Raw genomic sequence first — 27,524 nt, 5'->3', positions numbered from 1 at the left:
TGAAATATACCTGCTGGAGCGCATGCTACGAGTGGGTGTTGCTATGGTGACCATTGAGCTGAGATAATGCGGGGCTTTACTAGCAAAGACTTATAGATGACCTGGAGCCAGTGGGTTTGGCAACGAATATGTAGCGAGGGTCAGCCAACAAGAGCATACAGGTCGCAGTAGTGATTAAGTCAATCTCTCCTCTACTTTCAGCCAGGAGAGATTGACATGCATATTATTAATATTAGTTCTCTGTGTACATCCAAGGGCCAGCCGTGCTGCCCTGTTTTGAGCCAATTGCATTTTTTTTTGTGGCACCTAACCACACAACTGAACAGTCGTCAAGGTGCGACAAAACTAGGGCCTGTAGAACCTGCCTTGTTTAAAGTGTTGTAAAGAAGACAGAGCATTGCTTTATTGTAGACAGACTTCTCCCCATCTTAGCTACTGCTGCATCAATATGTTTTGACCATGACAGATTACAATCTAGGGTTACTCCAAGCAGTAGCTAAGATTGCTCAATTACCACATTATTTATTACAAGATCTAGTTCAGGTTTAGGGTTTAGTGAGTGTTTTGTTCCAAATACAATGCTTTTAGTTTTATAAATATTTAGGGCTAACTTATTCCTTGCCACCCACTCTGAAACTAACTTCCGCTCTTTGTTGAGTGTTGCAGTCATTTCAGTTGCTGTAGAATCTGACATGTATAGTGTTGAGTCATCCGCATACATAGACACTCTGGCTTTACTCAAAGTCAGTGACATGTCGTTGGTAGGAATTGAAAAAAAGCAAGGGGCCTAAACAGTTACCCTGGGGAATTCCTGATTCTACATGGATTATATTTGAGAGGCTTCCATTAAAGAACACCCTCTGTGTTCTGTTAGACAAGTAACTCTTTATCCACATTATAGCAGGGAGGGGGTGTAAAGCCATAACACATGTTTTTCCAACAGCAGACTAATATCAATAATGTCGAAAGTTGCACTGAAGTCTAACAAGACAGCCCCCACAATTTCTCTCAGCCAATCATCAGTCATTTGTGTAAGTGCTGTGCTTGTTGAGTGTCCTTCCCTATAAGCATGCTGAAATTCTGTTGTCAATTTGTTTACTGTAAAATAGCACTGTATCTGGTCAAACACAATTTTTTCCAGAAGTTTACTACGGGTTGGTAACAGGCTGATTGGTCAGCTATTTGAGCCAGTAAAGGGGACTTTACTATTCTTGGGTAGCAGAATGACTTTAGCTTCCCTCCAGGCCCGAGGGAACATGCTCTCTAGTAGGCTTAAATAGAAGATGTGGCAAATAGGAGTATCATATGGTAAGGCTTCCTTTCTTCCAGCCTCTTCTCTCTGTAAGCCTTATCCAGATGTCGTGGAAAGCCACTCTGCCCGTAAGCTAGGTGATTTTGAAGTTACGTCTGTACCAGTCCCTGTCAATGAGGGGAGGGATGACAAAGACAACAATACAGCAATAAATAGGAGACAACTCATTATCATATTCACATATTCCTTTTGCACCCGTTTGATCATTTCTAAGTCATAGTTCCTAACGTACTTATTGCAACTTAATAAAGGTTTTAGTAAGACGGCCTCTAAACAGTGAAAAATAACAACAACATCAAGACACATTTCAGCCATCCCTTATCATCAATCAGTTTGATATCCTTTATACTTTCAGAGCACAATATCAGCTTACCTTTCTCATCTCTCTCAATCAAGACTTTCTGTGTTGTGAAAGGATGAAGGTATCCTTTTCCTAAATGGAGAAACAGAAAAAGCCTTAGAACACATCACAGTTTTTTTTTAAAGAATACACTACTACAGTACTGTATTACATAGTCACTTGAATATTTGAGAAACAGTGCAGTGCTGCCATCTGTTGGGTAAAATGTGTTGTCTATATTTATTATAGCTCACTCAAAACACACATTTTCTAATAGGTTCCTGCTTAGCTTGGCTGTTGCTACATAGGATATTTCATTTAATGGCCAAGGAGGCTTATGTTAGCCAGATGCTGTGGAAATTAAGTAAAATAACCAGGAAACACAGTAAAAGTGTATCACAACACGATTGTTCCCTCCAAGCTCGACACCAAGCTCAGAGCCCTACGCCTGGACACCATCCTCTGCAACTGGATCCTGGACTTCCTGACAGACAGACCACAGGTTGTGAGGTTTGACAACAACACCTCCTCCACACTGACTCTTAATACAGGTGCCCCCCAGGGGTGTGTCCTCAGCCCTCTTCATTACTTCCTATTCACCCACGATTGCGTGGCCACAGATAGATGAGACAGATATTTCACTGGATGTATAAATGTGAGACATCCGGTTGGCGTTTCCTCTCACTCCCATATGGACGGCAGTGGGAGAAAATTGAGCTAGATGGATTTTGGCTGACATTCTGCTAATTTTTTCATAAAGGAAACATTTGATCTCCATACAGTTTACTGTTTCAAAAAATAGAATCTACAACAAACAGAGTGCACTAAGTTTGGTAGACTTGACTTACCTAATTGTTTATAGAGATTATTTTGTTTAGGACGAGTGCACTAGATAGTGGCTGTTTTCCTAATGAACGTTATGCATATTCAGTAAGGCACAAATGGTCTTCATCCTCTTCTTGGCAGTAGCTACCTTGTCCCAAGTAGATATCTAGCTGGCTAGCTAATTCACACACAAAAAAGTACTTGGCTTAAATAGCTAGAAATCGATTTCTTTGCAAGTTTTCCCACTACTAGTACTCCTTCTGTGAATCAACTTGTTTACTGTAAAATTGAAGGGAGGAAAATCCCTGTTCCAGTTTCCAACAGACGTTAAAATGTATGTAATAAATAATGAGAAGATGCATTTGGAGTAATTATTGCATGGTGAGGCATGTCGTTGGCTGGCTGGGTAATCAGTAGTGTGCTGTATCCATGACTACCCATCGAATCAATCACCAAAGCAATGATCACTGATAGATAAAACATGCTAGCTCCCAGTAATGAAACAAATCTATAGATTGGTTTAACACAACTAGCATGAGGCAGCATGTCTAGCTAGTTAGTTTACTAATGTGCCCAGCCATATTACATCCAATGCCATCCCAGGGTATGCTGCATAATCAATAGCAGCCATCATTTATGACACTAGGTCATTGCAAAGTAATTTATCGAGTTGTAGAACACCATTAAATACCTCTTAAATTATGGTAGATGTCTGTAAAACATTGTAGGCAACTACTTATGTTCTGTTCTGTAAGAATACCACAAAATATAGTCTACTATAATTATATGCATCAAACTCAAAAGGCTGTACATTTATTAAATGCCTGTTAACATGGTGAAACATATAGAACATATCGAACCCATGAAAGTAGAGCATTTGATCACAACCTGGAAGAGCACATTGTGCATGCATCCCCTCAATAGGAAAATGGTCTAAAAAAGAAAGACATACACCATGTGCAGCATTAGAGCAGAGCTTCAAAAGATCAATCAGGTTTTGAGGGCAGCAACTGAAAATGTTTCATAGGACAAAGTGTGGGTCATCATCCTTTTGTTTCATAGGACAGGATAAAGTCTGGGTCTTTATTCTAATGTTTCATAGGACAGGATAAAGTCTGGGTCTTTATTCTAATGTTTCATAGGACCGGATAAAGTCTGGGTCTTTATTCTAATGTTTCATAGGACAGGATAAAGTCTGGGTCTTTATTCTAATGTTTCATAGGACAGGATAAAGTCTGGGTCTTTATTCTAATGTTTCATAGGACAGGATAAAGTCTGGGTCTTTATTTTATAATATGTTCTCCGTTATTGGGGGATGTTGCTAAGAATGCTGTTCATCGACTGCAGCTAAGCATTTACCATAATACCCTCCAACTCAATCATCAAGTTTGAAGATGACACTACAGTGTTAGGCTTGATTACCAACAACGACGAGACGGCCTACAGGGAGGAGGTGTGTGCCTTTGGAGTGTGGTGTCAGGAAAATAACCTCACACTCAATGTCAACAAAACAAAGGAGATGATCGTGGACTTCAGGAAACAGCAGAGGGAGCAGCCCTCAATCCACATTGACGGGACAATAGTGGTGAAGGTGAAAAGTTTTAAGTTCCTCGGCGTACACATCATGGACAAACTGAAATGGTCCACCCACACGGACAGCGTGGTGAAGAAGGCGAAGCAGCGCCTCTTCAACCTCAGGAGGCTGAAGAAATTCTGCTTGTCACCAAAAATACTCACAAACTTTTACAGATGCACAATCAAGAGCTTCCTGTCGGGCTGTATCACCGCCTGGTATGGCAACTGCTCCGCCCTGCACAACGCATCACTGGGGGCAAACTACCTGCCCTCCAGGACAACTACACCACCCGATGTCACAGGAAGGCCAACAAAAATCATCAAGGACAACAACCACCCGAGCCACTGCCTGTTCACCCCGCTATAATCCAGAAGGCGAGGTCAGTACAGGTGCATCAAAACGGGGACCGAGAGACTGAAAAACAGCTTCTATCTAAAGGCCATCAGACTGTTAAACAGCCATCACTAATATTGAGTGGCTGCTGCGAACATACTGACTCAGGTGCATGGTGTAGTAGAAAAAGAAGTAAGTCAATCACAAGGTTTGTAGCAATTAAAGATACATCGACATTGTTTTATATCAACAGGTTTAAAGTCTTCAATTGGCTATTTTTGAAGGAGAGGACAGGGAAGCAGATGTAGGAGTTTTAGGTGAGAAAGACAGAGAGAACAAGAGGGTGAAGGAGAGGTGCACATTGAGGAGTGCCCCTCTCCTTCACTCTAGACCCAGCTCCAACTGAGGAAGCAGCAGATGCTGAATTTAGTTCAGGTGGTCTGCAGGAGGTGGTCTGTCAGGTGACAGAGGTGGCAGGAGGCTTCCTCACAAGCATACAAGAGGAGGCTCATGAGACAGAGGTGGCGGAAAGAGTCGTCCTCACAAGCATACAGGAAGCTCAAGTGACAAAGGAAGCAGCATGTAGCAGGTGTCATGCAGAAGGAGGCTGTGCCTGTATTTAGTTTTCATGCTAGTGAGGGCCGAGAATCCACTCTCACATAGGTGCGTGGTTGCAAATGGCATCAGTGTCATAACAGCTCGATTTTCCAAGGCAGGATACTCTAAGCGTATCCCAATCCAGAAATCTGTCGGTGGTTTCTGATTAAATTAAATTTTCACAGAACCGCTCGTTGCAATTTCGATGAGGCTCTCTTGTTCAGATATCGGTAAGTGGACTGAAGTCCGGGCATGAAAGGGATAACGAATCCGGTTGTTTGTGTCATCCATTTCGGGAAAATACCTGCGTAATTGCGCACCCAACTACACGAGGGTTCAGGGGCCTTGCTTTAACAAAGTTAACCATTTTCTCTGTTGTGTCCAAAACATCTTTCAAGCTGTCAGGCATTCCCTTGGCAGCAAGAGCCTCTCGGTGGATGCTGCAGTGTACCCAAGTGGCTTCGGGAGCAACTGCTTGCACGAGCGTTACCACTCCACTATGTCTCCCTGTCATGGCTTTTGCGCCATCAGTACAGATACCAACATGAACAGCAGCAACGTTTGGCGACATAAGGACCGTTAGTGGAATTGCTGCGAGAGAGTAACGGTTAATGTGATTGGATGTTAATTATTTGACTAGGCTACCTGTATTTGACATTGTGTCATTATTTTGCTGAACACTAGATGGTTGGAAAATATAAATGGACTGTTTGAAAATGTGAAGAAAAAATATGTATATATTTCTATTTAAAAAAAATAGAAACATATATATATATTTTTCTTCACATTTTCAAACACTCAATTTCTATTTTCCAACCATCTAGTGTCCAGCAAAATAACGACACAATGTCAAATACAGTTTGGGAACCACTTTTCTAAACAACCTGAAAAGTTGATGAAGCGCTCTCTCCCAATGTGATAATGTTTTTCTTTCATAAAATGAATTTGCTATCAGCGTTGCTAGCTTCATTAAAAACGGTTAATCTGATGGATTTTGGATATCCTTGGTCTTATTTGTTTGTCCATGGCCTATACATGAGGTCAACTTTACCATATTATCCTGGAGGCAGACTCCCTATACAGTCCCTTACTTTGCATGAATGATATCTCTCTTTAAACAATGTGAAATTCTAATGGAAAAGTGACCCAAAACTAGCGGTCAAACAGAGAAATGGTTCCAATCGTTTTTCCACCATCCCTCTTGGGCAGGGGTTCTTAAACTTTTTCAGCCTAGGACCCAAATTAGAAATTCTGTGTTTTCCTGGGACCCAAGTTTAGGAACATATGCAACTATACGTAAATATTGGTACATTTCATTGCCCTTATGCCTAAAACAAACGCAATATCGACAAAACAAATAACAATGAAATATAATAGCTAGTCATGTTTATTTCCCCCATTAAAAACTCTTACATATCTGTCTAGGTTGGAACTGTTGCTGTTAAAATTCAATCAATACTTTTAATTCTGACCTGGAACAAACTGATTGATCACATCACACAGATGCATAACAAAACAGACAGGCTTTTTGATAGTGCAACCCTAAGTAACAGTACAGATGAAAAATGATCAGACCTACTGTACATCTTACTGTAGAATTTATTGTCGAGAGAAAGTATAGGTTGGAGCTGTTGCTGTTAAAATGGAATAAATTGGAATAAACTGATTGATCCAGGCTGTATCACATCTGGCCGTGATTGGGAGTCCCATAGGGCGCACACAATTATCCCAGCGTCGTCCAGGTTTGGCCAGGGTAGGCCGTCATTGTAAATAATGATTTGTTCTTAACTGACTTGTCTTGTTAAAATAGGTTCAATTTGAAAAAAGTTTTTTTTTAAATCACACGGATGGATGTAGACCAGAAAACACACACACAGTCCTTATGAGAGGTGTGCGGCTGGTTGAAGTTTTCAACAAGCATGTCTATTCTGGGCTCAGTTTTTGACAGTGCAACATTGAGGTCATGCTCAGCATTGAGACTGTTTCTGTACTTGTTTTTTAAGTAATCTAGAATTGAGAACCCTGACGGACATAGGTACGTGGTGCCAAACAGGACCAGAACATCTACTGCTTTCTCAGTCAGGCAGGATACCGCTTCCTGCTGTAGTTGAGCAACCCAGAACTGTGTGTGTTTGCCTCAAAAAGTATCTTGCTTCAGTTTATTCCAGTTCAGAATAAAAAATGACTTGTATTTTAACAGCAACGGTTCCAACCTAGACTTGTTTTCAACAAGAACTTCTACAGTAAGATGTACAGTAGGCCTGATCATTTGTCATCTTCATCTGTACTGTTACTAGGGTTGCATCAGTAGCTAGTTAGCTTGCTTTGGCTAACGTTAGCTATTAGCTGTGTACAAGACCAGGGAATAGTTTGAAAGAGAAACTCACATATACTACTATGAGATAGTACTCCCTTATTTCTGCTTATCATTGCCTTTTATAAAATGACAACAATGCCTTGCTAGCTGGCTTACTTTTCCACTGTCGAAGCAGTGTTTCCTGAAGCATTCCCTGTGTATATGTCATGCCGTGGATGTTTGGTCAGGACGTGTCGTTATATGAATTTGTTCATTTTGATTGGCTCATTACTAAGCACTTCCCCGCAAAAAACACATTGAGGGAGTTCCTCGTTAATTCTCAAAGTTTGTATGAAAGAGAGAAACTCATTGGTGTATTGGCTTTCTATGACGATTGAGCTCAGTCAGAAGTTGTTGCGAGCATGGGTCCATTTGGCGAGTGGGAATGACAAGTCAGTGGCTTACAGACTGTTTCCAACTCCTCAGTAAGGAAAGTAGCTATTGGTTGTCCTAAAAGTCGCTGGAAGTCGCTAAATGACGCCATAACCCAATTTGCATAATAGGATGTTCATGTAATTGTGATGGACGCTGTATAACGTCGTGGGAGAGTCAAAAGGTGAGTAAAAAACACGCTAAATATGTTTAGAACTACAAATTAACTTTCTTCTGTCGATTCTTGTTTTTGTTTATGTCACAATTCCAACCCTCCTCCTTTATCCGGGCTTGGGACCGGCAAAAGTGGGCCAAAAGACTCTGGCAGAGTTACTTCGTTTTTTTTATTTTTTTTTTTAAACATTTACATCCCGCCCTGAATGTAAGCCAGGGTGGGGTCAGCCAGCAGCGGCATCCTCGATTCATTTGCAGTCTGGACGCGGAGGGATGAGCATCTCCTGCTCTGACTGCAGCTGGTAGGGACTGCTGCGGAGGACTGGGCCACCAGTGAGTGCTTTGGGACGGGGGTGGGGCCCAGGGTGGGGCCCGCTGCTCCCGCTGCTCATTGGCACCCGCTGCTCGTTGAGAAGAGTAAGAACGATACATGCTTTCACGTCATTCTCCAAGAACACCAGAAAAAGTCGCTAGATTTGTCGCTAGTCGCTTTTAAAAAATTGTGTCTCTAGAGTGTCTCTAGAGTGTGTCTCTAGAGGGGTCTGAATTACTCGCTAAATATAGCGACAAAGTCGCTTTGTTGGCAACACTGCACAGCGCATCATCTGCATCACAACGACAGCGTGTGTAGCGGAATGATCTTCAAGAAAACTCAAGAGAAAAATATCTGGTAAACCGCGAAGCAAACAGGCATCTCCCTCACGCAGCTGCCAAACTGAGCAGAGAGCGAACTGAACAGATACCGCAGTTGCACTTGGCCAAATCAATTCATTAATTCATTATACATTTACTGTGACACGTCGCGACCCACCATTAACAGGTCCGCGACCCAAACCCATACTGTAAGAAAGGCTGCTCTAGGACAAGGTGTCTTTATGATGCAAGATGATTTGTAGATCAAGTCAGTCGGCAGTCGACTGCAGTCATTTAGATACTCTAACATCGCCAGTATGTCCCGTTTGGGAGACAAACAAACTGCAACATCGGAAGACTTCCCGGAACGCTTGCGAAACAGACCAAACAGATCAGCCTGGGGTTAAGGGTTTGAAAAGTCAATGAGAGAAGTGAACAATTCTTCCATAATTGTTAATTTTATCAATCTAATCGCCAACCTAGATTAGAGCCTTAAGTCGTTGAAATTGTTATCACTCCAATCTTATGAGAGTGACAAACTGACACGTTTTCATTTTCGTCAAAAACAACTTTATATGAGGACATGCACAGTTCGGCGCGAGTCGACCGTTAGACCTGATGACGTGTTATCTAACCAACATTGCCATGACATTGCCTACAAGTTTGATCGGGGATGTCTATAGGAGAAGCCGTTTGGACTGCCAGATGGTGAAGCGTGATTCATCACTCCAGAGAACGCGTTTCCACCTCTCCAGTGTCCAATGGTGGCAAGAAATTTAACGAACTGACTTGTTGGAAAGGTCGCATCCTATGACGGCGCCACGTTGAATGTCACTGAGCTCTTCAGTGTTGGCCATTCAACTACCAATGTTTGTCTATGGAGATTGCATGGCAGTCTGCTCGATTTTATACACCTGACAGCAACAGTTGTGGCTGAAATAGCCACTAATTTGAAGGGGTGTCCCCTTGACTTATTCCCCATTTTGTTGTGTTACGGCCTGATTTCAAAATAGATTAAATATATATTTTTTCTCACCCATCTACAAACAATACCCCATTATGGCAAAGTGAAAACACGTTTTTAGACATTTTTGGAAACTTATTGAAAATTAAATACACAAATATCTCATTTACATACAGTACCAAGGGTTTTTCTTTATTATTTACTAATACTCTTGGCTTTCTCTCAACCAGCTTCACCTGGAATGCTTTTCCAACACTCTTGAAGGAATATGCTGAGCACTTGTTGGCTGATTTTCCTTCACTCTGCGGTCTCATCCCAAACCGTCTCAATTGGGTTGAGGTCGGGTGATTGTGGAGGCCAGGTCTTCTGATGAAGCACTCGTCACTCTCTTTCTTGGTCAAATAGCCCATACACAGCCTGGAGGTGTGTTTTGGGTCATTGTCCTGTTGAAAAACAAATGATAGTCCCATTAAGCGCAAACCAGATGGGATGGCGTATCGCTGTAGCCATGCTGGTTAAGTGTGACTTGAATTCTAAATACATCACTGACAGTGTCACCAGCACACCTCTTACCATCACACCTCTTACTCAATGTTTCATGGTGGGAACAACACATGCGGAGATCATCCGTTCACCAATTCCACGTCTTACAAAGACACGGCGGTTGGAACCAAACATCTCAAGTTTGGACTCATCAGATCAAAGGACAGATTTCCACCGGTCTAATGTCCATTGCTCGTGTTTCTTGACCCAAGCAAGTCTCTTCTTATTATTGGTGTCCTTTAGTAGTGATTTATTTGCAGCAATTCGACCACGAAGGCCTCTGCAGTTGATGTTGAGATATGTATGTTACTTGAACTCTGTGAAGCACTTATTTGGGCTGCAATTTCTGAGGCTGGTACCTCTAATGAACTTATCCTCTGCAGGAGAGTTAACTCTTGAGGTGTCCTTTCCTGTGGCGGTCCTCATGAGAGCCATTTTCATCACAGCTCTTGATGGTTTCATCATTGTGCTTGATGGTTTTTGCGAGTGCACTTGAAGAAACTTTAAAAGTTCTTGAAATTTTCCAGATTGACTGACCTTCATGACTTAACGTAATGATGGAATGTCGTTTCTCTTTGCTTTATTTGAGCTGTTCTTGCAATAATATGGACTTGGTCTTTCACCAAATAGGGCTATCTTTTGTATACCAACCCTACCTTGTCACAACACAGCTAATTGGCTCAAACGCATTAAGAAGGAAAGAATTTCCACAATTTAACTGTAAACAAGGCACACCTGTTAATTGAAAGGCATTCCAGGTGACTACCTCATAAAGCAGGTTGAGAGAATGCCAAGAGTGTGCAAAGTTGTTATATGGAATGATGTAGTAACCAAAAAAGTGTTAAACAAATCAAAATATAAGCTATATTTGAGCTTCTTCAAAGTAGCCACCACTTTATTTGCCTTGATGTGTTTTTTCATAGTTTTGATGTCTTCACTATTATTCTGCAATGTAGAAAATAGTAAAAAATAAAGAAAAACCCTTGGATTAGTAGGTGTGTCCAAACTTTTGACTGGTACTGTAAGTATTCACACCCTTGAGTCAATACTTTGTAGAAGCCCCTTTGTGATTACAGCTGTGAGTCTTTCTGGGTTAGTCTAAGAGCTTTCACACCTGGATTGTGCAACATTTACCCATTATTTTTCAAATTCTTCAAGCTCTGTCAAACTGTTTGTTGATCATTGCTAGACTGTGGAAATGTGTCATATTTAAATGTAAACCAGAAGCTTTTTTACAATTTTTATAATAATAATGTTTAATACTGCTGGAATCTGTGCTGTGTTCTTGAGGAATAGACATTTAAAGGTTGGATGTTCGGACTAGCCTTTATAAGGAATTCATGAACATTAATAGTGAGCTGCGACACAAATTCCTCTCTTCACTTTAAATCTATTTATACCATCATGTAACATTCCAATCACCTTTACACATTTTTCACCAAAAACATCATAATTAATCATGTATGTAATAATAGGTCCAGGACAAGACTAATGTTATGTATAGACCTGTCTTCAAGGAATCCAGATGAGTGTTACTTATTATATGTGGCATGTCCTCTTTCATTCTGTTAGCAATCACATGGGTAAACACATTGCAATCTACATTAAGTAATGTCTCAGGGCACAGATTGTCTATATAGTGTATATCTTGTCTTTACCAGGTTTAGGTATAAGAGTTAGGTATCAACAAGTGCAGGCTGCTGAGGGGAGGACGGCTCATAATAATTGCTGGAACAGAGTATTATTGCCGGAATGGAGTGAATGGAATGGTATGTTTGCTACCATTCCATTAACTCCATTCCGACCATTATTATGAGCCATCCTCCCCCCAGCAGCCTCCACTGGTATCAACCCTTGTTTCATAGTTGGCGTTAGACCGCGTTCAAAATAACTGGGAACTCGGAAATCTCTGACTTCAGTGCATTCAAGACAACTGAGAAAAAGAGGGAAAAAACGAGCTCCAACTGGGAAAAATCGTTTTGAATGGTCATCCAAGTCTAAATTCAAAGCGGAAACTCGGGCATCTGTCTGGAGCTCCGACTGTCCAACTCGAAGTTAGTGTTAGTTCGTGTGCGTGACTACTGAGCTATAGGTGTGGCCAACTTGCAAAGATACCACGTGACTGAGGACGGTCCACGTACTTCCTGCATTGAAATTAGGTTGGACGAACAACGTATAACACCGATTCAACAATGCTCTCTGATTACTTTGTCAAATTCTGTAACAGAACCCTTTGTCTGCGGCAGCACTAGTGTAATATTAGCTGTTTGCATTGTCCGCATGTGTATCGAATTAAACGCCTAACAAGCCTGTTCATATTCAAAAAATGTGGTCATTACGATCCCGCTTGGCCAGCCTGTCACGCCCGGGACGTTCTTCCCATTCCAACCCCCTGTGAAAATGTCTTGCTAGCCAGCTAGTAGCTATCTACACCTCAGTTTGTGGTTGTGCGTTGTAATGTTTAGTATTGTATCCATCTCTTCACTACTATGGCTGTACGTTGGTTATGCAGGTAAGAATACGGGCATGTAAGCTTATCACATATTCCGTACAGTTTATTATGTGTATTTATTATCAAATGTTTTTATTTACCTAGCACCGTTTGGATTTCTACGACGTTAGCTAGCCTACATTTAGCTTGTACATAAAATACCAAAAAATGTTGACGCCACATTGATGATTTCATTAATATATGTGGATTTATTGCACTTCGGCTGAAGTGACTGGGAGTCCCTTGTTAACCAGCAGTGTCCCTGGCCCACAAAGAGGCTTCATTGTCCTCCATCAACTGGGGCCCCGTTGGAACTCTACAAAAAGTAGTATTTCCTTTCCTCTTCATTTACTGATTCGAATTTCGAAATGACTGGGCAAGTGAAAGCCATCTGGTGGAGCCCTTGCGTTTACCAGTGATTACTGAGGAAGGAAAGTGCACTTTTTTTAAAGGAATTCGAATGGGGCCCTGTGACTTTTAAATGTTGACTCGGCAATATGAAAGCGCTGCGACCTTTTGCTCACAACTACATGAACTTGTCCAATAAGAAAATATAGTTGGCTGTATTGTACTACTGAACACCACCCACTACTGAACACGACCCCCCCCCCCCCAGGTTCCTCAGATTGAGGTCTAATAGGCCTGTAGATTATCCTTTTGAGATAGGGGCTAGCTATAAGGTCACAGTTAGTGATGTAGTTGCAGAAAAATAGGTGCTGACCGTGGTGCATTTACCCTCCACTGTACCACCGGTCATAGTGTTTACAAATATGTCCATTGGCCAGGGTCACACCATCTCACATTCAGTAGGCAGCCAATGAAGAAGACACCCGGGGCCTATTCAGGCTCAACATGTTACAAATATTGGCTAAATATGTAATTACCATAACTTAAAAAAAAAAAAGCCATACAATTAGCATTTTCTTTCTTCCACTTGCGCTACAAACCGCACTGCAGCTATAATGAATTAGTAGGAAAGTGTATCTATAGGCTTGCACTGTTATTATTAGCGGCTTGAGTCTTATTTTTTATTTATTTAATATATATCTAGGAATATTTCACTTTCTCTGTTCACACTTGTGAGAACATGAATTTCTGCATGAGGCAGAAATAATGCAGTGCGACTTGAGTTAAGCTATCACCTGGAAGACATTGTCCCTTTTTGGTCAATGTCAGCTAAAGAAGGGGAGAGTGGAGGGACATTTAGACGCGAACCCTGAGTCTGCTGCCCTCCGCTGAGACTGACCATCAGATGCAAGCACCATCAGCCCAGTAAAATAAAAAGCTAATTATTTAAATGTATTCTCACTCAGCTGTGCCTCACAAGTAATACAACAACTGATCTATTACCGGTGAAATCATAGAGCCAATCTCAAATTTTGAAATTGAATATAAAAAATGGCAGGGCAATTCATGCAAAGCCAATAGGTGTCGATAATGTATTGGGCATATAGTCTACTGCATGGACCACATTGGTACAGTACTGTTTTTAATAGGTTAATGTTGCATAGGCTTACGTTTTTTTTTTTTAAAGTCATGTTTAAAAAAATCTTAGCGGTAGATATCGGCTTGCATTTTGACTCCGTGAGCTTGACTTAGTGCAGTAGTCACCAACCTTTTCTAATGTATTTTCTGTGAAGGAATACTATAGTTGCATGCGCCTGATTACTCTTGAAGCAAAACAGCGGACTTTCAATATGAAACTCAAGTGAAAGTGTTTAAAATGCAAATATTTTGATGGTTTGCATTTTGAAAATGCAGATTTCTAAACTCTAAAGCGACACCTGCATAAGTAGGGGACCCAGGTTATTGGTTTATTCAGTGACCAACCATCCTCCACAGTCCCCACGAACACCGTTGCCAGCTGTTGGTTATGAATCATGGTCAAATTTCCAGATTGTACATGTCATGGCTGACCATCACTAAATTATTTTTGTCTGTTCTAGGGCTATACACTTCTGTCTGAATATTTTGTAATGTTATATTCTCATGAGTTTAAGCCCCTGAACTAATCAATTTTGTGCATAGGCAGGCTTATCTCCCAAATACTCTTCATGGATATGGAAGTTGGCAATGTATGATACAGTTGTGAAAATTGAATCTTTGTCATAGTGGTATTCTAGCAGCAGCAGTTGGTCTCAACTTGCTGCCAGGTGCCAATTAGAGATCTTCTTTTGTAGTTCAATGTAAATAGAATGTATTTTTAATTGGGTTTAATAGTGATTACAAGTTACAACGTATCATGTTGACAATAGCAGACTATCAAACTGCTAAAATATGGCCACGATCCCGTTTTACAGTTCACTGAAGCCTAGTTTATGACGCGCGTGAACAAACCCTCTGAATTGGTGCTTGGGAGGGGCGACAAAGCACGCAGTGCTTAATGCTGTACGACAGTACTGTACCGAGGTGAATCAGCCATTGAAAACGAAATAGCCGGCATAGCTACATAAAGACAAACAATATTAATTTGGATTACACACTACAGCGCGTACGATCATAGTTGGTTAGCTGATGGAAACGGACATCTTTAGAAATGTGCGCAAAAGTCTTTGGCGCTTTGAAAAGGTGAGACATTTCATGCGCAGCTGGGAAGGTAGTGAGACATTGCTGGCGTTTGTTACATTGAAACAGGAACCTAGCAACTGGCAGATTGAAAATGCGTTTTGTTTGAGAGATAGTGGCAGCATTGCAAGCCTAAATGATTAGAGTGTCTGCTTACAATGACAATGCTTAAAGCCCTTTTGTAGGTATGTAGAACTATTATGAATGAACAGTATTTATTTGCTCAGTGGGTTGCTACGCGTTTGAAGAGGGACTGTTCTAGAACGCTTTTTGGAGAATGGGGTCTCAGACAAGGAGCATTATCATACACTATGTTAATCAATTCTAGACTACAGGTATCAATAGATAAATACACTACGTAAACGTATAAGTCAAGTTGGTGGCCCTAAGGAGACATCAATTTTGATGTGTTCTTTCGGATCGCGATCTCTGTCAGGCAATGTTTTATTTGTAAGCTGTTGGCCTCACAGGTAGCCTTGCCCCATTGTGTCCAGAAAAGGGGCATTCGCTGGTAGCATCCTGGATTGAAGCCCTCTAAATCCAGGATGCCATAACAATATATGTCTACTCCCGACACATCTGGGAGGCTTGACTAGCCATTTTAGTTTTATTTAGGCATCCTAAACTGACAACAAAATTAAATGTAGGCAGTTTTATTCAACGTTCCAAGCATAAACAATGTTTTTGGTGGTTGTGTAATGTGTAACCATGCACTCCTGTCAATAGGATTTTGTTATGAAAGTCTACTTGTCAATTGAGTGGATTCAGCCCATGGTTGTCACCATTCTTTTAGATAGAAGTACAATAGCAACACAGTATTGTCTGAGATGGTCTTTCTAACTATTGTGTCTCATATTAAAGGCCCAATGCAGCTATTTCTGGGTAACAATTAAGTTCCTCATTATAATGGATGTCCATTATAATGAGCTATTGAGCAAAATTATTTTTTATCTTGACTGACTTGGAGTGGTCTGAGTGGGGATGGGGAAAAATAACAACTAGCGGTTATGGCAGAGAGGTTTGGAAACCTCTTTGTTATTGCCCAATGCAACTGTTTTTATATCAATGTCGTATCACAATGTCACATCTCCCTTTGTGGTTAACAATTAAGTATCTTACTGTTATATTTTTTTCATTTTTAAAATGTACAAAAATTGCCTGTCACCAGAACCTGAGATTCCCATCCATGCAAACAGGCTGATTCGAAGGTCCTGTGTAGATTGTTTTTCAACCAGCAACTATCAGGAAATAACACTGATCAAATAGTTTCACACTTTTACAGTGTTAGTTTCATTACCTGTTGTACAATATGACATAAAACACATGAAAAAATGAATTTAGACTGCAATTGGCCTTTAATTCAAAAGACAAGTAACCTAGTGGCTAAGTGTCTGATTCTCCCATGAGGCCTGTTGTCTTTAATTTTTCTGTTAACCCTCGGTTACAGGCTGCTTGTTGTCCTTTCTGACAAATGTGTGTGAATAGGGTAATACTACAGACCCTAGGCCTAAATTGTCTCAACCTTTTCCAATGGCTCCCCTGAGGTAACACTAAAGATTTAGGCTAAAGACCAAGGGGGGTGCAAAGTACGGCCCGCCGGGCACTTCAAATTCTTTTACACCTTTTTTCTCCTCAATTTTGTAGTATCCAATTGGTAGTTACAGTCTTGTCCCATCACGGGGCGGCAGCGTAGCCTAGTGGTTAGAGCGTTGGACTAGTAACCAGAAGGTTGCGAGTTCAAACCCCCGAGAACGACAAATCTGTCGTTCTGCCCCTGAACAGGCAGTTAACCCACTGTTCCCAGGCCGTCATTGAAAATAAGAATGTGTTCTTAACTGACTTGCCTGGTTAAATAAAGGTAAAAAAAATAAATAAATCACTGCAACTCCAGTATGGACTCGGGAGAGGCGGAGTTCGAGAGCCGTGCGTCACCCGAAACAAGCACTGCTTCTTGACACAATGCCCACTTAACCCGGAAGCCAGTCACACCAATGTGTCGGAGGAAACACCTGACAACTGTGTCAGCGTGCATTGTGCCCGGCCCACCACAGGAGTCGCTAGAGCGCGATGGGACAAGGAAATCTCTGCCTGCCAAACCCTCTCCTAACCCGGACGATGCTGGACCAATTGTGCGCCGCCTCATGGGTCTCCCAGTCACAGCCTGGGATCGAACCCGGGTCTGTAGTGACGCAGGAGGCCCCCGCAAATTGATTAAAACAATTTAAAAAACATTTGCCCACACCTGCTATAAACTGTCACACCGACAGTATTTTAGGCTTCTAATTTGGGTTTATTTTCTGAATGGTATTGCAATGTTACCAATAGTCCGAATTAAAACATTTCTGTCTGAATATGGTTTAAATGGACCCTAGTAACCCCATAATGACTACTCAATCCAGACTTTCTCACCATAATCCCCTTTGGAAAATCCCCAATATACATTTACGCACTGGGTGCATTCATATATTCACTCTGGAGTGCCAGAGTTCAGATTGTCCATTTGTAAATTCAGAGTGTTTTGTTCTCGGACCGTTCAGAGCACACATTGGACTCTCTGGCTGGAGAGTAGGGTTGATCCGAGCGTTCTGACCTCACAACGGCAGTCAAGCACCCAAGCTAACTGGCTAGCTACTTTCAGACACAAATGAGAACACCTCACTCTGACCATGTTACTCGCCCCAGCAGGGCTGGTTAGGTGGTTTTTATGTCTAGAGCGTTGGTGACTGTAACTGTGCTACAGGCAACCATTAAATTAAAAATAATTGCTGACGTTTACTGACCCCGGTCGGATGTTGCTCGTTCGTAAATGTAATCAGTTATTCTGAAATCGGAATAGATAGACCAAGTGAGTTTACAAACTTCATCTTTAAGAATGCCCTGTATATTGTGACATCACAGACACATCACTGTGGAACAGCAGCAGTAAATATTTTGAGAGCCTCCCAATCTGCTGTGTCTGGAGCCTGGATGCCGATGGCACAGAATTTAGGCTACTGGTGTGTTCTCTTACCGGAGCCAGCTTGATATTACTAATTCCCTCTGGAGTTTTTGTAAGTAATGATGTTGACTATTTGATACAATTATGCCAACAGTCATCTTTGAGTGAGGGATTTCATTCTGTGGGGTGCCCTTTTTTTGTCAGGTCAGACTTTCTCTGAAGAATGTAACTCGATTATGGTTATTTCTGACCTGGGGTGTTAAGACCGCTTTGTTGTCGTTGCAGTAATTAGACTTAGTTCAGTGGTGTTCATTAGACAGTCTTGGACAGCTGAAATAGTAGCCGGCACTGAGCCTAGATCTATAGCCTACGTTCAGTAATGAGTTGAATGATTGTCCTGCTCGTGTTATCATTGAAAGTTGAATAAATTTATTGCCTGTTTTTAGGACATGCCTGCATGGTTCTTGTTGGTTAAGCGGTCACTAACAAATTAGGATTGTACACTTCCAGTAGCTCATTGGAGGAAATAAGTGGACAAAGGCTGCTTGTTCAAGTCTTTTTTTATTTTGTCAAATATAATAAATAGTTTACAAAATAGTGAAATATTAAAGTTATCCTTTATAGATAAAACTATAATACAATATTCAAATGTTGTCCACCTAATCAAATGATCTGAGAATGAATCTGCTATTGCTAGCTAGCACTGCAGTGCATAGTTGAACAGTTTTGAACAAGTTAATTTCTTAAAAAATGAAGGAGAAGCAAGAGATATTTAGTTGTATTTTTTTCACTTAGCTAGCGAATGCAGCTTGCTAGTTTAGCCTACTCAAACAGAGAGGGATGCTATGTTAGCTAGCTAGTTATGGCTATCCAACACTGGTACTCTTCCAAGTCAAGGTAAGCTTTTGGTTTTATGGATAAAAGATGCTGCCGAAGAGGATGGCTGACGTTTTACATGCTCCTAACCAACTGTGCTCTTTTGTTCGTTTTTTTGTGTTGTTTAACTTATTTTGTACATAATGTTGCTGCTACCGTCTCTTATGACCCGAAAATCACTTCAGGACATCAGAACAGTGATTACTTACCATGAACTGGAAGAAGCTTTTTCCTTTAACGAGATGGATATACTGCTTTCCCGGGAACAAGACCAAATCCCTGTCATTTGCGTGAAGAAAAGACTGAGAAAAAGGGGGCGCAGGTCAGGATGCCTTCTGAGAATCTGTAGGTGAGCGAGAACTCCCACTGCCATCCGTTCTACTGGCTAACATGCAATTATTGGAAAATAAAATTGATGACTTACAATTATCCTACCAACGGGACATTAAGAAATGTAATATCATATGTTCACCGAGTTGTGGCTGAACGACGACACGGATAATATAGAGCTGGTGGGATTTTCCATGCACCGGTAGAACAGAGAAGAAGCTATGTCTGGTAAGACGAGGGGTGGGGGTGTGTGTCTATTTGTCAATAACAGCTGGTGCGCAATGTCTAATATTAAAGAAGTCTCAAGGTATTGCTCGCCTGAGGTAGAGTACCTTATGATAAGCTGTAGATCACACCATCTACCAAGAGTTCTCATCCTTATTATTCGTAGCCGTCTATTTACCACCCCAGACCGATGCTGGCACTAAGACCGCACTCAAAAAGTTGTTTAAGGCCATAAGCAAACAAGAAAATGTTAATCCAGAAGCGACGCTCCTAGTGGCTGGGGACTTTAATGCAGGCAAACTTAAATCAGTTTTACAAAAATTTTACCTGCATGTCACGTGCAACCAGAGGGGGGGAAAAAAACTCCAGACCACCTTTACTCCACACACACCCCACCCTCCATTTGGCAAATCTGGCCATAATTCTAAACTCGTGATTCCTGCTTCAAGCAAAAACTAAAGCAGGAAGTACCAGTGACATCAACATCTCCCTCAATGTGAGCAAGACAAAGGAGCTGATCGTGGACTACAGGAAAAGGCGGTCCGAACAGGCCCCCGTTAACATTTGATGGGGCTGTAGAGGAGTGGGTCGAGAGTTTCAAGTTCCTTGGTGCCCACATCACCAACGAATTATCATGGTCCAAACACACCAAGACAGTTTTGAAGAGGGCACGACAAAACCTTTTCCCCCTCAGACTGAAAAGATATGGCATGGGTCCCCAGATCCTCAAAATGTTCTACAGCTGCACCATCGAGAGCATCCTGACCGGTTGCGTCACCGCCTGGTATGGCAACTGCTCGGCATCTGACCCTAAGGCGCTACAGAGGGTAGTGCGTACGGCCCAGTACATCACTGGGGCCAAGCTTCCTGCCATCCAGGACCTATATCATAGGCGGTGTCAGAGGAAAGCCCATAAAATTGTCAGAGACTCCAGTCACCCAAGTCATGCTGTTTTCTCTGCTACCGCGTGACAAGCTCCTTAACAGCTTCTACCCCCAAGCCATAAGACTGCTGAACAATTAGTCAAATGGCCACCGGACTATTTTAAATTGACATTTACATTGTTACTTTTTATAATTATTTTTTATTTTATTTTATTTGGTAAATGTTTTCTTAACTCTTGAACTGCACTGTTGGTTAAGGGCTTGTATGTAAGCATTTCACGGTAAGGTCAAAACTTGTTGTATTCGGTTTGATTTGAAACTGCTTGCAGACTGTACACTACTACATGATTGTAGTGGGTTTACTAACGCGTTAGTTCTGGTAGCTGTGTTGACGTTAGCTAATATGGTGACAACGGTGTAGCAGTTATGATATGAAGGTTTGGCCTGGTCACAGACCGCTGATGTGTTGTGCACTGAACTCCACAAGTGAAGGAAAAAGGTGAGAGGAGGCTAGCATGTAGATGTGTGAAGGAATTATACAACGATCAAAGGGATCATGCTGTTTGTATGTGGCTGCTATGAAAGTGAACTGTGTTTGTGTGTGATCAGGGGTGTCTTCGTTCCGCTGATTCTGTTGAAAAACGTTTCTTAAACGGAAACAAACAAAACGAGGATAAACATACCAGAATTTGTCCAATAGAAACTCTCATTTGCAACTGTTGGACTAATGATTACACCCTAGATCAGCTAGATGCAGGCAAGAGTGTGCAAAGCGGTATTGAATGTGTCAATGTCTGTCACATTTCTCTCAACATATGTACCCATGTTGTAAACTTTCAATCATAGGCTAGGTTGTAGCAACCTCATGATGGGTGTAGGGACAATTCGAGTATCATGTAGTAGCCTAAACCTAGCCGTGTTACATTGCGCTGGGTGAATGCAATATGAATGACAGTCATGCTCATAAAAAATATATTGTCCTCATCTTAAAATGCACTGACCGCCACTGCCTTAGGTCAACATTTACATAATGGAAACAAGGACACCTGGCCTAACATATGGAATTGGACAAGCCTCATACTGGAGCGCTGTTTTTTTTCTTAATATTTTCCTATTTTAAGGATGAACAATTAAAAAAAATATATATATATATATATATATTTTTTTACACACACAGTACCAGTCAAAAGTTTGGACACCTACTCATTCAAGGGTTTCTCTTTATTTTTGCTATATAATAATAGTGAAGACATCAAAACCTATGAAGTAACACATATGGAATCATGTAGTAACCAAAAAAGTAAAAATATATTTTAGATTCTTCAAAGCAGCCACCCTTTGCCTTGATGACAGCTTTGTACACTCTTGGCATTCTCTCAACCAGTTTCATGAGGTGGTCACCTGGAATGCATTTCAATTTTTTTATTTTACCTTTTATTTAACCAGGTAGGCAAGTTGAGAACAAGTTCTCATTTACAATTGCGACCTTAACAGGTGTGCCTTGTTAAGTTCATTTGTGTAATTTATTTCCTTAATGTGTTTGAACCAATCAGACTATAGATCAATGTGTTTTTTTAGCTTTGAACTTTTGTTAATGTATTAGTGCTGTGCCTTATTTACAGCCTGTTTGGGAAGCCCTTTGATGGTGGGAAGAGGATGGACAATGGCAGCCAGCAGCAGCACCCAGCCATGAATAGGCTCTATGAGGTCCAGCGGGAGGTTCAGTCTCTGGGCCCTCAAGTGTGCACCTTCAGCGGGCTAAAGAACGAGCGGGAGTACCGGCGGCTGGAGCGCGAGCTGACCCAGCTGCTCCTGGAAGTGGACCAGGTGGACACGGAGGGCAGGGCAGACCTACAGGGGGCACGCAAGAGAGCAGCCCAAGAAGTAGAGGGGCTGTTGCGCTACCTGGAGGAGAACGCCACCCACCCGTCCCGCCTGGCCATCGAGGAGCTGAGCAGGGAGGCCCAGAGGCTGGTGGAGCAGGGTGTGGTGGAGCCTCAGCAGGCTGGGGGCACAGCAGAGATCAGTGATGAGCTGGTGGATGCCGTGCAGGAGCTGATACTGAGGCTCACCCAGGTAAAGACAGGAGGGAGGGTGCCCCTCCGCAAGGCTCGCTACCGGGCCCTGACACGACTGTGTGCCGTGCAGGACGTGATCGAGGGTCGCACGCGGCAGCAGACCCTTCCCCTTTCGGAAGACACACATGTGGCCGTGCAGAGGATCAACCAGGTGATGGTGCAGGTGAGTGGGGCACGCAGCCAGCTGGTGGCACTGCTGATGGGGCTGAGTGGGAGGGATAGCTGTGCCCACCTCTCCCGTGTGCTCACTGAGCTCCTAGTGGAGCTGGATGCCCTGGACGTGTCGGGGAACGCAGCGGTCAGAAACTACCGGAAACAGGTGGTGGAGGAGATCAACAGCCTGCTCAAACACCTGGACCTGGAGGGAGAGGGAGACGATACGCGCAGGTACTCAGCTTTACTAGAATTACAAACGCTCTGGAGTAATAATACAGAAGGGAAATACAGTATGCATGTGTTTACATGCTTTCAGATACAACTTGTCTCAAAAATGTGATTGTGTTGTATATATCTTTTCTCAGGTATGACTTGGGGCAAAATGACTCTATCCGTCAGATTGAGGCGGTGCGTGGTCGGGTGGGCCAGCTGCAGGGGGAGGTCCTTCGACACTGTGGGGTGGGTGACCTCTTCAGGCCCAAGCCTGAGCTCCAGAGTCTCCTCACACATCTGGACCAGGTAGACACAGCCCGTAACCCCTGTATCCGTGAAGCCCGGCGGCGTGCCGTGCTGGAGGTCCAGGCTGTCATCACCTTCCTGGACCTCCGTGAGGCCCTGATCTGCCGCCAGCCCAGCCCCAACGAGCCCTCACAACACAGGGCTGTGTGGATAGTCCTGGGCAGCCTGTCAGACCTCCAGGCCCAGGTACTCTGCTTCAATGGCAAGCAGGCCGACAAGAGCTACAGGCTGCTGGAGGAGCTTCTGACCAAACAGCTGCTGGCTCTGGACGCAGTTGACCCACAGGGCGATGAGATGACCAAGGTGGCCCGCAAGCAAGCAGTCAAGTTTGCCCAGAACATCCTCAGCTTTCTGGACATGAAGACAGATGAGTGGGAATACTGATCCACTGGAAAAGACTGGACGTAGCTGTAGGATGCCCAATGGAATTGTATATAAACTGGTGCATCATCACTCTAAGAGAGTTGGGGTGTGTAAATATTGTCTAAATCCCAGAATGCACGGCAGCAGCGCTTTTGTCTCTTTGTCATTGTTGCTGGCCTGTGGGGGGTGGGGGGAACAACCCAATAACATTTTTGTGAAATAGAATTTGGAGAATAGTGTTCTGACATACAATGTGCTTTTTAAAGTTTACAGAGCATCTTTTTGAAATCTACTGTATGTGTGTGCGTTTTGATCAGTGTTGTTGTTGGGTTGTGGTTGCAAAGCCTGCGGCCAAAAGCACTGAAGCCTGTTATAGTGGTGGTCAGAGTAGTTAAGATGGTCACTTTGTCTGTTTTTCAAATGCAGGAGTGGGACTAGAGTAATTACATCTCGATGGCATCCATGTTTAGCTTGATTACTTTGGAGGTCAGTTGTAAATTTACTCAGCCAAATGATGTACATGATGTCTCAAAATACTTCTTTACTGAGATGAACCGAGTTTACATCAGTACTATGAGACAAGATCTTCCTCTATTCATGTTGCTTCTCCACTTCCATTTGCTCTGTGTCTCTTCCTGGTAATGCTTTAATCAACACTTCTGGCGCAAACTACCCTAACCCTGGACGTACACAGCTGTTTCTGGCAACCATTCAGATGACAAATGAAAAGGAGAGCTTCTTTACGGCTTTAACCACTGTCCTACAATAATGAGGAGAAGGAGGATGTAGAGTTAAAGGGCCTGTGAAAACATTTGTCAATAGGATGGTATGTTATTAAAGACCTTGTATAGAATGAACATTTGTGGACACGATAATTGCCCTGTTTGTAATTTGTAGCTAAATGTTGAATGTGTGTTTGCGAGGCTAGTGAACGGGAAAAATAGTGTGAAGGTGGTTTAGGTTTCATTTTTGTCTGTCGCTTTCTATTGTCAGAGGAATGTGTCTGAGAGCCCCGTAGAGGGTCACTGATTTGGTGTTGCGTGTATTATTATAGCTGGTGACAGTGTTCACAGTGGACAGAGCAGTCTAAAACTTCTGCAGAGTTGCAGCAGAGTTAGGAAGCTATTAGTTAAAAAGCCCAAATCTGTGCCTTTCTTTTCATCATATTTTTCACCATCCCGAGCACTTACACTCTGAGATGTGCACTTTTTACTGATTCTCAGCGCTGCACCTGACAGCTCTTTGTAAACTGACCATGGAATGTCTGGCAGATAGTGCATAGGTCTAACAAAGCTTGAACAGTCCTCGGATAGCTCCCACAAACTCGCACACTCTCAAAATGACAGAGGTTATTCAAACCTTCTCTGCTGCTATAGAAAAACATATGGCATACAAACAGGGAAATCCAGCATCACAATCATGGGTCATCTGAAGTGAGATTATTCGATTACACTTGTGTTCAGTGCGGCACTCATGCAATGGAGGGGTGTTCACACAGCAAGCTTAATGCTCTCTCAAACTAACCAATACAAAATAAGGTACCATTCTGTCAATTTTTGTTGATTTGAAGTAATGTTCTTTGCCAATAACCATACAATCTCTTTCCTTCCTAGGCATGTACAGTGCATTCGGAAAGTATTCAGACCCTTGACTTTTTCAGCGTTATTCTAAAAAGGATTACATTGTTTTTTTCATCGTCAATCTACACACAATACCCCATAATGACAAAGCAAAAACAGGTTTTTAGACGTTTTTGCAAATGTATATAAAAGTATTCAGACCCTTTACTCAGTACTTTGAAGTACTTTTGGCAGCCATTACAGCCTTGATTCTTCTTCGGTATGATGCTACAAGGTTGGCACACCTGTATTTAGGGAGTTTCTACCATCCGTCTCTGAAGATCCTCTCAAGCTCTGTCAGTTTGGATGGAGAGCGTCGCTGCACATCTCTTTTCAGGTCTCCAGAGATGTTCGATTGGGTTCAAATCCGGGCTCTGGCTGGGCCACTCAAGGACATTGAGGCGTGTCCTTAAGCCAGTCCTGCATTGTCTTGGCTGTGTGCTTCGGGTCATTGTTCTGTTGGAAGGTGAACCTTTGTCCCTCCTGAGGAGGGTTTCATCAAGGGTCTCTCTCTACTTAGCTCCGTTCATCTTTCCCTCGATCCTGACTAGTCCCAGTCCCTGAAAAACATCCACACAGCGTGGCTTCTGTCTGGCCACTCCAACATAAAGGCCTAATTTTTCTGGAGTGCTGCAGAGATGGTTGTCCTTCTGGAGAGTTCTCCCATCTCCACAGAAGTACTATGGAGCTCTTTCAGAGTGACCATCGGGTTCTTGGTCACCTCCCTGACCAAGGCCCTTCTTCCACGATTGCTCAGTTTGGCCGGGCGGCCAGCTCTAGGAAGAGTCTTGGTGGTTCCAAATGTCTTCCATTTAAGAATTATGGGGACCTTCAATGCTGCAGAAATTTTTTGGTACACCTTACCAGATCTGTGCCTCGACACAATCATGTCTCGGAACTCTACAGACAATTCCTTTGACCTCATGGCTTGGTTTTTGCTCTGACTTGCACTGTCAACTGTGGGACCTTTTATATAGACGTGTGTGTGTGTGTGCCTTTCCAAATAATGCCCAATCAATTTAATTTAACACAGGTGGTCTCCAAGTTGTAGAAACATCTCAAGGATGATCAATGGAAACAGGATACACCTGAGCTCAATTTCAAGTCTCATAGCAAAGGGTCTAATTACAGATGTAAATAAGGTATTTCTGTTTTTTATTTTTTATATATTTGAAAAAATGTCTAAACCTATTCACTTTTTCATTATGGTGTGTTGTGTGTAGATTGAGGAAAAAATATAATTAATACATTTTAGAATAAGGCTAACAACAAAATGTGGAAAAGGGTAAGGGGTCTGAATACTTTCCGAATGCACTGTACATCGATGTGAATTTACTAAGATATCTATAGTATCTTCAGTATATTATTGTTTGTTGCTCTATCAATGCGGTCTGTTGTGTTAGATGGGAACCCCTCTGTGAAGGGGTCATTTGTCAGCCAAACCCCTTTTTAAGAGTAGAAGGCCAGATCGTAGGCTAACACTGTCTATTCTAATTCTAGTCCTCTTTCTCTGTGTAGCGGACATGAGTCAGTCATGGTTGCTCATGGTAACGTGATGAGGTAGCCTTGCCTGCAACTTCATTATCAGTGTCAGCTGTCGGGCCCAACTTTGCAAAAATAGAACAGTGCTCTTATCTGAAAGTAGTGCTTTCTATCTGAACTATATATGCATCAGTTACATCCATGTGAACATGACTTCAGTGTTGGTTGAGCAAACAACAAATTACATACAATTTTAGGGGTAGAATGTACAATTTTGTCAAACAATGTTTTATTTATTACTTACCAAAGCAGATTATTATTTTTTTTAACCTATATTTTGTTATATATATATAGCACATATTTTATCTTAGCTTTATCTTGGCCAGGTCGCAATTGTAAATGAGAACTTGTTCTCAACTTGTCTACCTGGTTAAATAAAGGTGAAATAAAATAAATACATTTTGGGTTTCTCACTGTGTGGAACATTTTTGTTTGCCTACTTTGCATATGGCAGCAATGTGTCTAAGGTACAGTATTAAATGTTTTCATTTGACTATCTGTTTCTCCAGTCTCCTTTGACTAAGTTGATTGTGGCAGACTGCTGTGTTGTTCATACAAGATGCACGTGTAGAAAAGCACACTGAGGTTGAAATGATGTGTGAGTGCTGCAATAATAGGTTTCTTAGACCTTTTATTACCCTCTTTATTTTGGAGGGGCGATGTCCTGAGTCTATTTGTGTAAAGACCTTTTTTCCCCTTAATTTTATTTCTGGATCGTGCTTTCATATGCACGTCACAGCACTATCATATGAGTAGACAGGTAAAATGCATTTCATTAGCTGAGTCTTATGGCTTGGAGGTAGAAGCTGTTTAGGAGCCTCTTGGACCTAGACTTGGTGCTCCAGTACCGCTTCCCGTGCGGTAGCAGAGAGAACAGTCTATGACTAAGGTGGTTGGAGTCTTTGACAATTTT

The 27,524-nt window shown here is 42.2% G+C and overlaps 1 protein-coding gene across 3 annotated transcripts; it reads left to right on the top strand.

Moving 5' to 3' along the window:
- The first annotated feature begins 7,710 nt into the window (after positions 1–7,710).
- LOC109904125 (BAG family molecular chaperone regulator 5-like) lies at positions 7,711–27,105 on the top strand. 3 transcript variants are annotated; one of them, XM_020501288.2, is made up of 3 exons: positions 7,711–7,895; positions 21,957–22,799; positions 22,934–27,105. In XM_020501288.2, the coding sequence occupies exons 2-3, from the start codon at positions 21,991–21,993 to the stop codon at positions 23,469–23,471; spliced, it is 1,347 nt and encodes a 448-aa protein (XP_020356877.1). In that variant the 5' UTR covers positions 7,711–7,895; positions 21,957–21,990; the 3' UTR covers positions 23,472–27,105. The 3 variants fall into 3 exon arrangements, with proteins under 3 accessions (XP_020356877.1, XP_020356876.1, XP_020356875.1); XM_020501287.2 differs by lacking the exon at positions 7,711–7,895 and adding an exon at positions 12,195–12,537; XM_020501286.2 differs by lacking the exon at positions 7,711–7,895 and adding an exon at positions 14,883–15,084.
- The last annotated feature ends 419 nt before the right edge of the window (positions 27,106–27,524 follow it).

The sequence above is a fragment of the Oncorhynchus kisutch genome, linkage group LG14 (genome assembly GCF_002021735.2).
Source record: "Oncorhynchus kisutch isolate 150728-3 linkage group LG14, Okis_V2, whole genome shotgun sequence".
NCBI classification, from domain to species: Eukaryota; Metazoa; Chordata; class Actinopteri; order Salmoniformes; family Salmonidae; genus Oncorhynchus; species Oncorhynchus kisutch.
Note: the sequence above shows the minus strand (reverse complement) of the source record. Positions and strands in the feature narration are given on the sequence as shown.

Bases quoted from the DNA above. Each gene is read 5' to 3' on its own strand.
- LOC109904125 (XM_020501286.2), top strand. From the start codon at position 15,053: ATGTGCGCAAAAGTCTTTGGCGCTTTGAAAAG. The intron at 15,085-21,956 runs GTGAGACATTTC...CCTTATTTACAG, and splicing joins GTCTTTGGCGCTTTGAAAAG to CCTGTTTGGGAAGCCCTTTG. The intron at 22,800-22,933 runs GTACTCAGCTTT...ATCTTTTCTCAG, and splicing joins GAGGGAGACGATACGCGCAG to GTATGACTTGGGGCAAAATG.